At 35.6% G+C, this 17,900-nt stretch overlaps 1 protein-coding gene across 5 annotated transcripts; it reads left to right on the top strand.

The window, feature by feature from the left end:
* The first annotated feature begins 725 nt into the window (after positions 1–725).
* On the top strand, positions 726–14,374 carry LOC147394375 (LEAF RUST 10 DISEASE-RESISTANCE LOCUS RECEPTOR-LIKE PROTEIN KINASE-like 2.4). 5 transcript variants are annotated; one of them, XM_086453369.1, is made up of 5 exons: positions 728–1,521; positions 3,197–3,271; positions 11,964–11,990; positions 13,080–13,376; positions 13,761–14,374. In XM_086453369.1, exons 1-5 carry the CDS (start codon positions 873–875, stop codon positions 14,195–14,197), a joined length of 1,485 nt encoding a protein of 494 aa, XP_086309495.1. In that variant the 5' UTR covers positions 728–872; the 3' UTR covers positions 14,198–14,374. The 5 variants fall into 5 exon arrangements, with proteins under 5 accessions (XP_086309493.1, XP_086309495.1, XP_086309494.1 ...); XM_086453370.1 differs by having other exon boundaries at positions 732–1,521; positions 13,293–13,376; XM_086453372.1 differs by having other exon boundaries at positions 734–1,521; positions 13,963–14,082.
* Positions 14,375–17,900: the final 3,526 nt, after the last annotated feature.

The following is a 17,900-nucleotide window of genomic DNA, read 5'->3' as shown; positions in this document are numbered from 1 at the left end:
AGAACTGTTATCGGCATCCCAAATTTTATTGATTACACCCCAGATAAAAAAGAAAATAATAAGTAAAAGTTGGGGTGTCAAAAAAAGGCTATCTCATTATTTGTTAAATTTGATCTATTTTATTTTTTGTTTAGGATTTTATATGAACGTAATCATAATTGTAAACAACTACAAAAATTATTTGAACGAGTGTTATAATGTTGAGATTATAATTTGAGCCAAACTTTTGTACTATTTGAAGAATGTGTTTTAATTTTTTAATTGGGGTGTGATAAATAATTTAAGAAATTTGAGTGGGATAATTAAAATGTAAGGTGCCAATTACCAATAGTTGTTCTCTAATATATATATATAGATATATTTATACAATTCAAACAGTAAGAATAATTTTCCATGATATGCGAAAATAGTATAAAAAGATTTGCTTTGACAACTAATGTTTTCTCCGCAATCAAACACACCAAGATGAGAGGAAGCATGTCATAAGCTTGAAAATAGACAGGTGTCTCATATATTCACCAAAATAAGGCCCATCCCCTTTTACAATAGATTCTACTTCTACACCAACTTTTTCCCCAAGATATGTGTTAATTCTTTGTTGGTGACTTAGTGATATGAATTGTGGTGTTCTAAGTAAACTTTGGTGCAGCAACAGGAGAATTCTATATTTTCTTTTCCTTCTAAGTCAAGCCGCGTCGCGTTTGAATGAACTCCTTTATTCTTTGAACGTTCCAAGAAAATACAACACAGCCCGTCTATTATGCTAATAAGAGGACCTCTCTCTCTCTGCTCTTTCCATATCACACGCACTCACTCACTCTTTCTTTTTCAATCTCTCATCCTTCTCTTCTCTTCTCTGAGTTAATTTCAAAATGAAGCTAAATATTCACTTTTTAACTCATCTCGTTTTCTTCTTCTTCTTCATCCATCTTCCAACATCTTTATGTGCCAATGACTGCAGTCTTTCATTCGATTGTGGAGACATCGTAGGCATCACTTATCCCTTCTGGGGAAATTCCCGACCTGATTATTGTGGCCACCCAAGTTTCGAACTCACATGCCAAGATAATATCACTCAGATTGACATCATGTCGGAAACATATCAGGTCCTAAGTATATATCAAACGGCTAAAACTATGAGAATCGTCCGAATGGATTTCTTATTTGGTAATTGTCCTTCAAGATTTGGTGCCAACAATCTCGATTTCTCTCACTTCAATTATACTGTCAATGATGAGAACCTCAACATGTTCTACAATTGCTCTTCTTCGATTAATGGATTCCGTTACAGTTGTGAGGAAAATAATAGGGGTGCTGTTTACGCTTTTATGGATCCTATGCCCCAAAACCTTCCATGTGGTACAAGCGTAGTTTCGGTTCTACGATCAGCTGTGGATGATATATTTTCTACACTCAGCCAAGTTTTGAAGAAGGGGTCCGAAGTACATTATGTGGTTAACGATCCACCACCACCACCACCGCCAGCAATCCCTCCTCCTACTCCCATGAACAATGGATCAGGTATAGATCTAAGCCCCCCATCCCCATGGTTTCAAATGATCTTGTTCGAAACCGAGATGACTCTCACCCAAGTCATCTTGGTATCCTTCACTAATCTATGTACCAATCATGGTTTCAAGGCTCGAGTCAGCCATCCATCCATCATGAACGTCACAGGTAGACATGGCGTCTCAACTGTGACATATCTCTTGAGATAAACGAGAGATGCTTTGGATGAGATTTTCAAAATCTCATCTGAGTCCACTGGGATTTTATATATTGCTCTTAAAATAATTTATTTTTTTAATATTTATATTTATAGTTTCTAAATAAAATATGATTTTATAGCAAAACATCTTCTAATCTTTTTTTTTTGTTTTTTTGATAACGAAGGGTATCTGGGCCAGTTTGCACGCACCAGACTAGTCCCTACGCCCCGCACTCAAGCTATACCCCACTACGTGGAGCGGTGCGTGGCCACCACGATTTTTTATGGGTAGTGGGATTTGAACTTGAGACCATAGAAAAAGCATATTCTTAGGCCCCAAGTTACTACCATTCAACCACCCCCATGGTGATTAAAACATCTTCTAATCTCATAAACAACTTATAATTATTTCATATAAATAATTGTAATCTGAATTAAAATTATATTGTTCAAGATGAGTTGACTCGTCTAAGACAATTGGGTCTCGTCAACGAATAAGACCATTCAACCGACATTAGAAACCATTTTATGCCCTCCCAGGAAAAAGCAATAAAATACATAAAAATAATAAAATAATAAAAAGATACTTTTCTAACATAAAGTTTATTGATCACACCTCTTGTGGAATCCAAAAGCATGATTGAATTCCTTGGAAAGATGAATTAAGCCATTTGATTGGACCTGGGGAAATGTTAAAATGAGAGCTAGCCTTTTAACTTTGGTAGTGGGATCCTCACGAGAGAATATCATTGGAGGTAGGAAAAAACATTTTGTCACGAGTTGAGGGCATGATTTTAATTAGTCACTTTTTTGATCGAGATTTAATAACTCATGTTTAATTTTTTGATTATTTGAATGAGACGTCTAAACGTATCGAAAAACTCATCTGAGACGACTCAATATCGAGTCTAGATGAGACGAGACACGAAATCAAGTTTTAAAACTATGATTGAGAATGGAAAATCTCTTAAGTCCAAAAAAGATTAGAGGGAACATGTGCAATTGAACATTTTCCAAGAAATACTACTCTCCTGCCCAATTTCTAAGCAGAAGTACATACCCTAATTGCATCCTTTGATGGACTTTTGATACTAAATTTCAAACAATTACATTGACCTATACTTGAACTTTTCTCTTAATATAATCTTTCCAAATATTGAATTGCAATTCATCGTACAATCTTTTGTGTGAGCATATTCAATTAGTTTCATTGATATAATTATGGGTCAAGATAGGTAGACTCATGGAAAGAAAACTCATATGTTCACTCACAATCCTGACCGTATTCATGTGAAATCCAAGGTTCGGGATAAAAGAAGTATCCTTGGAGTATAACACAAATCTCGAACATTAATGCTAACAATTGGATTTAGTATTATCATGATTGGGATTGTATGTGAACATATGAGTTCATTTTAATGAGTTTACAAATCCCAACCCTATAATTATTCATACTTGAACAAACACCATGTTTCAATTGTCTTGTAGGGGATGTAAGTTCTCCTCCTTCACAGGAAGCACCACTGGCAGCAATCCCTTCTACTCCTATGAACAATCAAACAGGTACAAAAATCCACCAAACTTTTGGGGTAATGATCTAAGCACCATGGTTTTAAATCTCCTTTGTGTTCAAGATGACTCTCCCAAGTCATCTAGGTATCATTGACAATTGAGACGGATGAACTAGGACTGCAACTTGGGTAGGCTGGCCCAAACTCAATCCCAATTGATGGGCGAACTTGGGCTGAGTTATGTAGAAGATGAGTTGAGTCTAAGTTAGAATATCTCAATCCGATTTCAATTCAGGTTGAGCTCGGGTTGAGGGTACGAGCAACCTGACTTAACATCTATGTACTACTATATAAATATTTTTATATTACTTATAAATTTTTTATTTAGCTTTTTTATCCCATCTTACTATTATAACTTGTGGACAATTAATCAATATCAATGTGAACTTTGGTTTAGTATAGTTTGTCTAAATATACTATGTGATTTTATTTACTTGTAGTTTTGTTTTTGATGTTATATTTATTTTTTAAATATAAAAGTTATTTTTTAATCAAAATGAAATTGGGGTCATTCAACAAGTCCTATCTAACCAAACCACCCAAAATTATCCAACTTGGGGTAATCCGAACTCAACCCGATTTTAGTAAATCAAACTCGGGTTAAGATTGGGTTAGTGAACTTAGGCTCGATAGTCGGGTTGAGGGTTCTACTACTTGGGTTGAGCCTGGGTTTACCCTTCAACCCACCCTTCAATAGTTACAAACATGATTTATGTGACATTTTGTTCGACAATTTACAACATTTGGAAATAGAGAAACTTGATAATTTTTTAGAATAAGAAGTGTCCTCAAGAAGTTGTTCTTTGAATGATTCAAACCGATTTACAAGGTGTCTTTATGGGATCAAAAACAAAAGATAACAGCAAATTGATTTTTGATAATTGGAGTTGTTCTTTTGAAATGGAGGAAAATCATCAGCATCAGTTAGTGTGTTGGATTCAGCCGACTGGAGATGTTATTAAGCTTAATACAGATGGGTTGTTGGCAAGATATTGTGCGAGCTTCGGTTTTGTGAGCAGACTCATATTTATAGGATATGGGAAGTCTCATTTTTGAGATGTCATCTCTATTGAACTGCAAGGCCTAAAATCACTACTCAGATGAGTATCCAGCCGATTTTAATTTCAGCCGATTTGAGCTATGCTACTAAAAGTTTGAATCATAACATCACTCCTTCATAGATACATACGATGTGACAAAAAGTATAAGGAATTTCGTATATTCCAAGATGCTTTCTTTACAAGAATGAGTGGGTATTTAATAGAAAGAAAAACATTAAATTTAGCTATACATGTATCATGACTTAATTAACTAAATTGATAGTGTATCCCAAAACTTCCTCCTATAATCTCGTGGAGGGCAACTCATGCCAATACTCCCCCTCAAGTTGGTGCATATAGATCTCAGATGCCCAACTTGCCAAGTGAGTTGTAGAAGCTTCTGCTACATACAACTTTTGTAAGTATGTTTGCCAACTGGTCTTCGGATTTAACAAATGGGAATCGAATTATCTTGGCCACAAGATTTTGTTTGATGAAGTCCCGGTCTACTTCCACGTGTTTGGTCTAAACATGCTGGACTGGATTATGAGAAATATCAATTGCAGCCTTGTTATAGGTCCATCTCACGGTCAGAAGCAAAACCAATTTCAGTTAATAGTCTTTGAAGCCAGAGAAGTTCACAAAGGCCCTTAGTTATCCCTCGAAACTTGGCTTCAGCACTTGATAATGCTACCACCTTTTGTTTCTTACTTCTCCATATAACTAGGTTCCCTCCAACCATGGTTTTTAAACTCGTCCGAGATCGAGACGTATCGCCCGAGTTAACTCGTTATTAGAGCTGAACGAGACCAACTCACAAAGTCATTTTTTTTACTGAGTTTTACATCTCACATATAATTTTTCGAGTTATCTCACGAGACGTCTCAAATGTATCAGAAAACTCGTCCAAGACGACTCGGTATCGGAGCTGAACGAGACGAGACGCGATACTGAGTTTAAAAACCATGCCTCCAACAAATGTGAAATAGCCTGAGGTGGATTTTCTATCGAATATATTTCCTGTCCAATCAGCATCTGTGTAACCTTCCACGCGTAGGTGATTGTTTCTTGTAAACATAAGTCCTTGTAAACTTGGCCACAGGTGAGAACGTTTCTTGGTAGTCTACGCCATAGGTTTGCGTATAGCCCTTTGCCACAAATCTTGCTTTGTACCTTTCAACTGATCCATCGACTTTGTACTTGATGGAGAATACCCACTTACACACCACTGTTTTTTTACCTTCTGGTAGGGGAACAAGAGTCCACGTTTCATTTTTTAGTAAAGCCTCCATTTCTTCCTTCATAGCTTGGATCCATCTATGGTCTTCCAAAGCCTCTTCAATACTTGTGGGTGTATGATGTGAGGAGAGTTCATTCACAAAGTTCTTGAGGGGTTCGGACAGCTCCTTTGTAGAAACATAATTGGCAATTGGATATCTCGATCTTTGGTCCTCCAGTCCTGGAGAATGTGGTTTACCCCAATTGTGCCTGAAAGGTAACTCATAGCTAACAGGAGTATCCACATCATTCGAAATGTGAGGTGTGATGGGGGAGATTATTCTCAGGAGATGGGTCATTGGATACTAAAGAGTGGGGGGGGCGGGGGGGGGGGGGGGGTACTGCTACTTCATCTTCTGGAGGTGTCAGCTCTGGATTATGTTCCTTAATGATCGACTGATTAGGCTCCTCAATGATCGACTGAGGAGCATTAGGTGTCGTATCAATGTCCTTGAACCAATCAAATGTCAACCAATTCGTCTCTTCTACTCGTGTCTCCCCCCTAAAGAGAAGAATTGGATGCGGCAGGAGAGTAGAAAGTGTCAGATTCAAGGAACGTGACATCCATAGTCACATAGGTATGTCAAGTAGTTGGGTCGTAGCAGCGGTACCCTTTTTGGTGTATAGCATATCCCAAAAAAAGACAGCGAATGGCACAAGGATCAAGCTTCGTGCGTTGGTTCCTGTGGAGGTGAACAAACGCAAGACAACCAAAGATGCGAGGCGGAAACATCAGTATTGTGGGTAATGACACATAGGTTGGCATGGCCTGTAACGGAGTCTTGAACCCAAGAACCTTTGAAGGCATGCGGTTAATGAGATGGACGGTCGTGGCAGCAGCATCAACCCAGTGGTGGCTTGGTACGTGAGCTCCAAGTAACAGAGCTCAAGCAGTTTTGAGGATGTGACGATTCTTGAGCTCTGCAATACCATTTTGCTGTGGAGTTTGGGGGCATGAGGTCTCATGAATTAGGTCATGGCGTTGGAAATAATCACGAAATTGTTGGTTCACATACTGCCCACCATTATCGAATTGAAGCATTTGAAGCTTAGTAGAGAACTGAGTCTGAATCAGTGTATGAAATGATTGGAAGACATTTCAACAGATAAATCCAAGTCATTCAAGTACAATCATCAACAAATATCACAAACCAGCGAAAACCAGACAAAGTAGATTTTGGGGAAGGACCCCAGACATCAGAGTGAATCAACGCAAAATGAGCATTGCTCTTTTTCATACTCAACAGATAAGTGACTCGATGACTTTTAGCTAAAATGCAAGTCTTACATTTAAAATCCAAAACTGATAAACCCAAAAATAAATCAGGAAACACATGTTGCAGATAGCCAAACGACGGATGGCCTAACCGACGGTTGCAAAGCAAAATCTGTTCCACTTTTAGGTTGTTTGGGCGGTGCATGTGGTGTGCTCGGCCAACCCTGAAATCTTCCATATAATAGAGGCCTCCCCTCTTAGTACCACGCCCAATTATCTCCTTGGTGAGAATATCCTGAATAAGACAAAATGTAGGATAAATGAGTACAACACAATTCAAGTCATTAGTAACTTGACTCACGGATAGAAACTTGTGAGAAAGAGAAGGCACGAGTAAAGTATTAGACAATGGTAGGGCTGGTGACAACATCACAGTCCCAGCCCCTGTTACTGAAGAGATGCCTCCATTAGCATTGCCAATGCTAGTTCGCCGAGGAGGGGAGTGCTAAGAAAAATCATTTGCATCAAATGTCATATGGTCCGTTGCGCCGGAATCAAGTATCCAAGCATTGTAGGCAGCCTTCCAATTAGAACCAAGCAGAGCATTACCTGGGATAAATTTTGAACTATCAGCTAGAATAAGGGAAAGATGTGGTTCTGCTGCAGTCACCGTAGCCTTACCGGTGCTATCATCATTCCCACCTCCATCAAGGCACTTTCAAGCCTGGAGTTCGTACCACCAATCGGGATACCCGTGAAGCTTGAAGCAGGTCTCACGAGTATGCTTTGCACTCCCACAGTGAGAGCATTTGGTGCCATCAAAGGTGGTTCGCGATTTGAAGTTGGAACCGGATTTGCCACCATGAAAAGAGAGAGACTTGGAGTATGCTTGAGTTTGCGAGCCATGCTTGAGTCTCTTGGACGCCAGACCGGCCCCTGGTATATCATCGGGGCTACTCGTTGTCATCACGGCTTGACGAAGAGCTTCCCTCAGAACGTGAGCATAGGCTTGCTCCACTGTTGGGAATGGCTTTATCTGCAAGACATCACTTCTAATATGGTCTAAGCGGTCATTGAGACCATCCAAGAATACATACACCCGATCTTCTTGAACTAGGGTATTGTAATGTTGAATATCGGTTGGGCATTCCATTGGGTATGGACGACGGAAGTCGATTTCATGCCAAAGGCCTTGGAGATCATTGTAGAATTTTTCAAGAGAGCCGCTAACCTATTTAAGGCAGGTCACGCAGCACCAGAGGTCATACACCTGGGAGGTTTCTCTGCCATCAAAGTATGTAGTGGCAATTGCATCCCACACCAACTTAGTTGTTGAGAAGCGAATGAAGTTACCGATAAGAGAGATGTCCATGGAATTAATCAACCACCCTTTAACAATAGCGTTGTCGGTGCGCCATCATCGAAAGGTAGGGTCTGTCTGAGGAGGTTGAGGTAGATCACCATTTATGTATCCCAGTTTGTCTTTGCCCAAAATATACATCTCGACCACCTGGGACCAAAGAGCATAGTTGGTGCCATCCAACTTGATGCCAATCGGTGTAGTAGCAATATCGAGGGTCTAGGTTGGGGCTGAAGCTTTACTGAAGACTTCAGTCATTTTCGTAGTCAACTTGGCTAGAATGGAGGAAGATAGAGATTCATCAGTATGGGGTTCTGTATCAGCCATGAAGGGAGATAAGATTGGTGGCTCTGATACCATGACAAAAAGTATAAGGAAATACATATATTCCAAGATGCTTTCTTTACAAGAATGAGTGGGTATTTAATAGAAAGAAAAACACTAAATTTGGCTATACATGTATCACGGCTTAACTAACTAAATTGATAGTATATCCCAAAACTTCCTCCTATAATCTCGTGGAGGACAATTCACGGCAACACGATGTTAATCCGAGACATTGAAGAGCTTAAACCTTGTTTCTCCAGTATTAATTTTGAGTTCTCTTGGCATGAATCAAACCGAGATGAAGATTGGTTAGCAAGAAAGGGTGATTTATTGTTAAATGACTATGTTGTACTAGATGTTTCTAATATTCTTCACGAGTTATCTCGGATATTGCTAAAGGACTCGTATTGTATGTTCTTGAGAATTTAGCTCCTTTTAAATGAATAGGATGGGACCCTTCATAGCCCCTGCTTACCGACAAAAAAAGGTTTTAAAATCCTCTTACATATCAACATGGCACTAACTGCATTCAATCTCAATGAGTTTGTTGTGCCACCATGTCTTAGCATCACCTATGTGGTACATGGTTGATATTGTGACCTTTACTTCCTCTGATTCTGGTTGAGTAGACTTGTAGTATTGTTTAACATAACATAAAAGGAAGTTCTCAAGCTCTTTGGCATGAAGAACATCTCCATATGATTGTGGCTCAGGTACGCACATCATGCCACTCTCACCTAGGCTATGACCTATAGAATCAATGGCTCTGACAAGGATATTCACTTGGGCAGTAATCTCACTTAGTTGCGCTTGCATTAGAGGTAGATTACTACTTGTATCCTCATTGAGGACATTCACACGCTTGGTCAGGGTTGTGTGATCCATCTACCATGTCCATACAATCTCTTAGAAGTGTCATGCAATCTACTGGGTCAATTAGAGTGGCCATTTAAGCTTCAAGGAACTCAATGTATTCATGTGCACATGGTGTTATAGGTGCTTGGGGGTCCATAGACGCTGACTATCATTCCATAGCTCGCTAGTATCGGAACAACGAAAGCAGCTTTGATACCAGTGGTCATATTCATGGCCCGTTGAGCTAGTTTACTGGATGTGTCGCACTTGAAGGCTTCGACTTGGAATTGGAAGTAGACATAGAGAAATCCAAACACACTGGTGTGCAAAGCAACAGAAAAAGGTAGTAGCAATATAGCCAAGCCCATAGGAAAATTTTATTACGATCATGGTAACTTACAATGCAACATGGAATATTGAGACTCGACATAAGGTGAGTTGTATGCTTGGTACACGTTGTTGGTACGCTTTCTTGGATATCTGTTCGTCACCTGCTTGGTGAAGGATGGGCTTGGGCACCAAATCAACACCACTCATTCAAAGTGTATGTTAAGTCTTTTGGTCTTTACCAGAAGGAAACATCAAATCATCAAGTGAGTCATACTAGGCTTTATTGAGGTCCATTATCCACCGAAGCCCAACAACTTGGCTCATTTATAAAAGACACATACATATTAACAACGCTAGACATATATGATCTGTATTTTGTGCAAGAACTTTAAAGTAGGATGGTTAAAAATAATCATAGTATCCTATTGAAAATTAATAACACCCCTATACATAAAATACTTGCTTAAATGAAGAATCTATTAAATAATTGATTTTATTATTTTTTGAATATGTATGAATAAATTAATATTGTATCTACTTTCTATGAAGATACTAATATGGTTAAGAGACATCAAAATAAGATGATACATATATATATATATATATATATATATATATATATATATATATATATATATTTAAATAATCATAATTTATTTATATTAATTAATGAATATTATGTCTATTTTTTTTTATTATTAAACATTATTTCATGTAATTACAAGTCCTTTCTATGAACAATTTATAATTTTTATCATATTTATAAGTACTATCAATATTTTTTAATATTTTTTTCAAAAAGAATAATTCGGTCGAAGATTACCAATCACTGAGATATCTATTGGTTTTTTTGCATTTGAATACTCATAATTTAATTGTTTCGGTCAATATTTACTCTAAACAAAAATATTTTGAGAGATTAATGGTGATTTCCTATGAAATATTTCCCAAAAAATCTTTTAGTTAAATATCATGTTGGGTCTTGTAGAAATGAAAATCTTTCATGAAAATATGTCAAAAATTATTATTATGTATATATTTTAATTATTCAAAAAAATCACATGTCGAACGAATAATATTTTTTTCATTCCACTCTATCTTTTGTAAAGGCATATGCACTTAAATCTAGCCTGATTATATATCTCAAGTCAAGTTAAAGCCTTAGTTAGGCTCCTGAGGCTGGTAGTTGTATAGTTGGTTATCTCTCTTCAGGGGACACTCAAAATTCTTTGTAAGGTTGGGAGTCTGAGTATGTAAGTCAGTCTAGCCCAACTCTATCGTTCATTGGACCAAAATTGCGTATTGTAGTTTCGTCAGAGCAAGAAATATATATTACCACAAAAAGATTTTAGATATCACTTTTTTTCTTAAATAAACATCAAATTTTTAAAAAAATTACATCTAAAGTGAAGTTTGCACGGGAGGGATTGCTCAAAAAATGTGTGACTTTAGACATTGGTTTATGTTCGGTATTTAGACATTGATTTTTAAAAAATAATTGTATAAAAAATGTCATTTACACGCACTTTTTCATCTGAAGATTAAACATCATTTTAAAAGTGATGTCTAAAATCATTTTTCTTGTAGTTATACTTGTTTCTAGAAAAAAAAAAAAAAAAAAGTGCATGCATGACCCCATTGGTGGGTTAGGTACTTTTTGGGATGCTATCATGTAATATAATTCAACTATAAATTTTAGAAAAAAATAGGGATTTCTTTGAAGATACCCAATTATTTTTCACAATAACTTGATAGCCCATTTATTAAACTTTTTCTTTCATTAATGTCCCTTCATTCCCTTTCAATTGGTAGGATAGATTATCCAAACTGTCAAGATCGACAATTAAAATCATTGAGAACCTATGATCAAATCTTCAAGATTGACCTTTTACAACCATTGTTATCAATGATTAGAAATCATTGATCTTGACGTTCAATGTGAATCATTAAGATCAATGATACAAGTCGTCGAGATCGACAGTTTGAATGATAGATCTCAGCGATCTGATTGTGGGGAGTGGGGGCAATAAGAAAGAAATATTTTACCAATTGGGTTGTTAAGATATGACCACAAAACTCACGGTGCATTTTGAAAGACGTCCTTACAGCGGTATCTATTCAGTAATTTTCCCATACATTTAATTTTTAAAACAATGACTCTCTTGAAACTCTAGAAGCAATTCAATATCGAGGAATTATAATCAATGGCTCAGCCAGGTGATCCCATTTGTTTCCTTTCACCCCCTCTAACTAACCCCATGTCTTGACTGTTTTGCAGGGCCTGGAGCGAGAAAGTTTCTTCTAGGTAAACATAATGATCAAATTAATTTCTTTTAGGGTTATTTAGAAATGCTCCTGCACTTTATGATCAATATTAGAGATACCACCTATTGTTACGAACTGGGGACATGCCCTCTCTAGGTCTTCCATGAGAGACTAACATAAATGACTTAAACACCTACATCTTCATTGTCTAGCGGATTTTCACGCCAAAACCAGTCATATTTAACTAGTAAAGTTTTTACCCACTTAAGCTTAAGATCCTAGCTTCCTCAACCTTAGATGCAAGAACAATATAAGAATTTTTGAAGAGCAATTGCATTTTGAGTAGAAAAATCAAGGGTTGATGTCATACAATATATTGAATAAAAAGTTGAATAGTAAGAAATAACGAACATTAGAGTTTAACAGTTTGAAAATTGAAAATTTTTAAATAGAGTTTTGGAGATTGAATACATAAGAAATAGTTGACCTGGCGTTTAAGAGCTTAGGAGAATTTTGCCTTCTTCCTCAACCTCAAAATTCTCCCTCCTTCAAATTCCAAGCTCAAGATAATATTTTTGGAGGAAAATGATGGACTTTTTGGCTAGAAAAATGAAGGAATTTTACAACACATTGAAAAGGATGGGTTGAAGAAGAGGTTTGAACGGGTTTTTCTAGAGGATTAAGTTCAAGAAGTAGAAAATTGTTGAGTTTAGCCCACATCGGATATTCATTGCCTTGTCTCTCTCCTTATAAGCTCCCAAGCCTCTCCAGTCATTGCCAATTGGTTATGAGTTTGTTGAGACTACACTCAACAAAAATGACAGATTTTCAGGATGAAAAATTCAGGTTTTATGGCTTGAGGTTGGCATTTAGGTCATTTTTGGTCAGTGTCTCAAACAAAACCTAGCTCACTGGGGGCATAACATATCATTAATTTGAAAACACAGGGAATATCTGTAATATTGATCAAAACGTGTGGTGCATGCTAAATAACCCTTTCTATTATGGTTTATATCTATATATAATTTAAATTCTCTTTCCTATTCTTTTTCCCTCTTATACATTAATTTATCTAGCTTTCAAATATTAATTAGAATCTCATTTGTCCTTTATTTATCTGCAATTGCAGCAATATTGGTTGGAGTAGTTATTACAGTTACAATGGTAGTTATACTCTGTTGCTTGAGAAGAAAATTTTCTTCAAATAAATGGGCCTTGTGGAAGAAGAAAACAAGGAACACTCAAAGTGTGAAGATGTTTTTAAAGAATGAATCCCTGATTCCAAAGAGATACAAATTTTCAGAGATAAAGAAAATTACTAACTCCTTTAAGGACAAATTAGGTCAAGGAGCTTTTGGTGCTGTGTTCAAAGGAAAGCTAGATGATGGGCGTGTGGTGGCTGTGAAAGTCTTGAAAGAATCGAAAGGTGAGGGAGAAGAATTTGTTAACGAGATTACAAGCATTAGTAGGACTTCCCATGTTCATGTTGTCACTATACTAGGTTTTTGTTTCGAGGATTCTAAAAGAGCTCTTATCTATGAATTTATGCCCAATGGATCTCTCGAAAAATTTATATATGATAGAAATCTATTACATAAATATCCTCACCTTGATTGGGAGACACTATACAAAATCGCTATTGGCATTGCTCGGGGACTAGAGTACTTGCATCGTGGTTGTAACACACGAATATTACATTTTGATATAAAGCCTCATAATATTCTTTTAGACCAAGAATTTTGTCCAAAAATCTCTGATTTTGGGCTCGCAAAATTGTGTCTTAAGAAAGAGAGTATAATATCAATGACAGGTGCTAGAGGAACTCCAGGGTATATTGCACCAGAATTGATTAATAGGAACTTTGGAGGAGTCTCACACAAATCAGATGTATATAGTTATGGAATGATGGTGCTCGAAATGGTTGGAGGAAGAAAGAACATTGATCCTAGAATAGAAAATATTAGTGAAATATATTTTCCACATTGGATCTACAAGCGTCTCGATACATGCAGGGATCTAGGACTACATGGAGTTACAACTACCGAGGATGAAGAAATTGCACGAAAAATGATCTTAGTAGGATTATGGTGCATACAGATGGATCCATCACATCGACCTGCAATGAATAGAGTATTGGAGATGTTGGAAGGAAGTCTTGATGCTGTGCAAATTCCACCAATGCCATTTTTTACTTCTCCTTCAAGATCACCACCAACTTCTAGATCTTCAACCACCACAACTTTATAAAATTGTTATTCTATCAAGTACCTGTGTATTTTTTAACTTGAGAGCAATTACATATTGCACATTACTAGATGGAATTAATTTGTAATTTATACTTTTGCTCAACATGTTATGATAATTTTATTTTGTATGAATAGGTTTGTAACAAATGTTTACCAATATAAAAGAATAATTGCACCATTTCCCGATATTGTACACCCCATTTTCACATTCACCTGATTAATCAACTCGTCAATCCGATTGCGATGATTCCTAATGATAGATGAATATTCTAATATTTTTTGTTTATTACTAGATATGTTTCAGAAATTCAGATGAGGTATTTCAAACAAACAAAACTGTTGAACCACGCTACGATAGAAAAATATAACCCCAAAAACATAGAGATCATCATTTTTTAAACAAAAAGAAGCTTTACGATAAAAATCTCTAAAAAAGGATTAAATTATCAAAATACCCCTAATATCAAAACATCCTTAGATCCCACATCATGCTTAGAAAAATCATTTCGAATATATAAAACAACAAATTAAAATCAAATAAAACATTTTGCCAATTTTCACCAAATTCGATAAAATTACGAAAATGCCCCTAATAGGTTTACAATCATTTCATACCAAAAAATTCATAAATGACATAAATCGATAATCTCATCGAATTCCTTACGAAAATTTGATTCCAAAACATTGAAAAACGATTCCTCAACAAAAATCTCATTTAGGGGCAAAACGATAATTTTTCAATTTTAAAAATTTAAAATTTTGAAATTAATAAATAAAACATTAATTAATGTAAAGTGAAACATTAATAAAATTAAATAAAAAATTTGAATAAAAAAAATCAATCAATCAAACCCTCAGGAAAAATTTTAGGTGATTGCCCACTTATTTAAGTGGAGGCCCCTTGATATTTATTAAAAGACCCCTCCATCCAGGGGCTCAAAGAATTAAAGATATAATTAGGGGGTTTTCCAAAAAATTTAAAAATAAATTCTTTCATTGTACAGAAGATTAAAAATCCTAAATTCAAAATCCTAATTTAAAATCCTAAAACCCTAATAAAACCTTAACTCATCTTGTGCTAAGAGACTTAATTCAACACCAAATCTACCCAAAAAACTCTATAAATATAGAGCCTCCACAACCTAATTTCGCAGGTCAAGAGAAATCTTAGGAAAAGGAGGTCAGAAATACCCCCCAACCTTCCTAAAATACTAAATTTGAAGCCCCCAACTCCCTACCTAACATCCAAACCCAAGTTTTTACTTAAAAAACACCCAGAAACCTTTCAAAAAATATCCAAAAAAAATCAGAAAGCACTTAGATTTAAAAAGAGGATACCTCATCTTGGAGATTAGAAATATATCTAGTGACGAATAAAAGCAGGAAAACTCACACAAGGATACTCTCTGCCAATTTTGAAGGAACCAATTGTCGTAGTCACCCGAGTAAGTTAGGTTTTTATTTATTTATTTTAGGTCATTTTTAGCAATGTAATAATTTTTGGAAAAAGTAGATATCGGCATTTGCCGGGCGGGATCGGTGCCTAACACCTTTCGATCTTGTAACGTGATCTCTGGACCCTTTCTTTTTGTAGATTAGTACATTTTTTTGATTTAGAGTCTTGTTTCGATTCCTAGATCACAATAACTAAGTGGCGACTTTCAAATCTCAAACCTTAAAAAAAAGTAAATCCGCAACTCGCAGATCGATGGTGCTTTCAATGACGACTCCACTAGGGATTTTGAGGATCAAACTTGAAAAAATGTCTCAAATTTTGGTGCATTACCAAATCAACCTAGTTTTTATTTTATTTTGGTTTATTTTTATTTGTTTATTTAGTTTGACTTGATTATAGATCATTTGTTTGATTTTTGAGTATTCTAGTTTGTTTGTTTTTTTGCTCTATGATCCATTAAAGGGTCACTTTTGATAATCCCAAATAATTCAAGATTTCAAAGTTCAATAAAATTATTCAATATTTTTTTTTTTATATAATAATAATTATTTTTTTGATCGGTGTTGCTTCGCATAGTGCATAGTTAATTTTTTTCCTTCTCCTTTCTAAATCTGTGCATGACGAATGGTATCAAAGAAAGAAAAATAAATAAATTTAGGTGCTGTTGTTGATGCGTAAGAAGAAGGGTTTTTAAAAATAAAAAAAATTAATCGCAAAATATAAAATAAAATCAGCACTAGTATGCTTGGTGTGCTATTAGTAAAAAATATTGTCTTTCTTTTTCTATCTTCTTCTCCATATGTGCAAAGAAGAGGACAGCAAGAAGAGAGAAACATCCCTCTCCTTCCTCTCTCTCTCTGTATCTTTCTCGCTCACCTTTGTATAAAAATAAAGAGAAGCCATTGAAGCTCATCTCCACGGTTTTAGATTTGTGAGAGAGAGAGAGAGAGAGTTTTTCTTTCTTTCCTGAAAAGCTAAGGCGAATTAAAATTTAAGAATGGATCGAAGAAAGGGATCTATCAAAAGCTGAGATCTTTCTGTCAGTCTAAAAAAATATTTGAATATCGATCTCTCTCTAGTCTCTGTGATTTGATTTGATCTTGTTTCTTTAAGAGATCCTAATCTTAGGAAAGTTTATTTAGGATTGATTTTGGTGGAATCTGTAAATAAATTTGGATCTTAAATTTATTCTTACAATTAAGAAGCGAAAGAGAGATCAAATCTGTGTTTTTGTAAATTTTTGTGGTGACCGAAGAAAGAGATCTGACATTTAGATTTTATATGCAAAGCTAACTTGAAGAACATGGTTGTTCAAGTTGGAAGTTTCCGGAATTTCACGAAAGAGAGTGCATTTGAAGGATTCTCAATTAAATTTGAATCCTAGATTGAGGGGATTGTGTTCTTCTAAACATAAATGTTTTGAACAATTCTTTGATAGTAATTCAACGGATGAACCTGGATCCATTGTTGATGTGTTTCCTAAGAAGTAGAACGATGAAGATGAGGATGCAATAGAGAGAGAGAGAGAGAGAGAGAGAGATAGAGAGAGAGAAAGAGAGAGAGAATTTTTATATGGCCACACCAATTTATATTAAGCACTACATCGGCTTGTGTTACACGCAAATAGTAGTATATAAACAAAATTGGTTGTGATTGGTGTGTTGGTAGTACCAACTGTGGGTTATGTGAGTTGCAAGCAGGCAGTAATATATAAATAAAAAAAAATAAAGAGAGTTGAAGTGTTGTGTTGTTGGCAACATATTGCATGTTGACAGTAACATGATAAAATAAAAAAAAAATAAAAATAAAATAAAAAAACAAGTCATGAGAGTTGTGGCAACAACATAAAACCAAAATTCTAAAATTTGTGTTGTTGGCAGCAATGTACATATGAAATATATTTTTTTTGCTGGCAGCCCCAATGGTGTTAAAAGAGAGAATAATTTTCCTATTTATCATACCAACTTTTACTTATAACACATCATATTATGATATTTGCTAATTTTTATTTGATTGCAAACGAGTTGGTGTGGCAATAGGATCTTTTTCTTTGATTTTTATTTATTGGGATGTGTTTTTAGTTTTTTGATAGTTAAAAAAAAAAAAGTAAAAGTGTTCATCACTCCTTATCCCTACAACCATCATTCTATCATCAATTCAATATTTGTTGGAATCTTGATTTATTGTGGGTCACCCAAAGTGATCCTTGATTGGTCCTTTTTCATTAATTTAAAAAAAAAATTATTTT

This window comes from Akebia trifoliata, chromosome 9, assembly GCF_017979445.1.
Source record: "Akebia trifoliata isolate Shusen 1 chromosome 9, ASM1797944v1, whole genome shotgun sequence".
Lineage (NCBI taxonomy): Eukaryota > Viridiplantae > Streptophyta > Magnoliopsida > Ranunculales > Lardizabalaceae > Akebia > Akebia trifoliata.
This window is presented reverse-complemented; position numbering and strand designations above follow the sequence as displayed.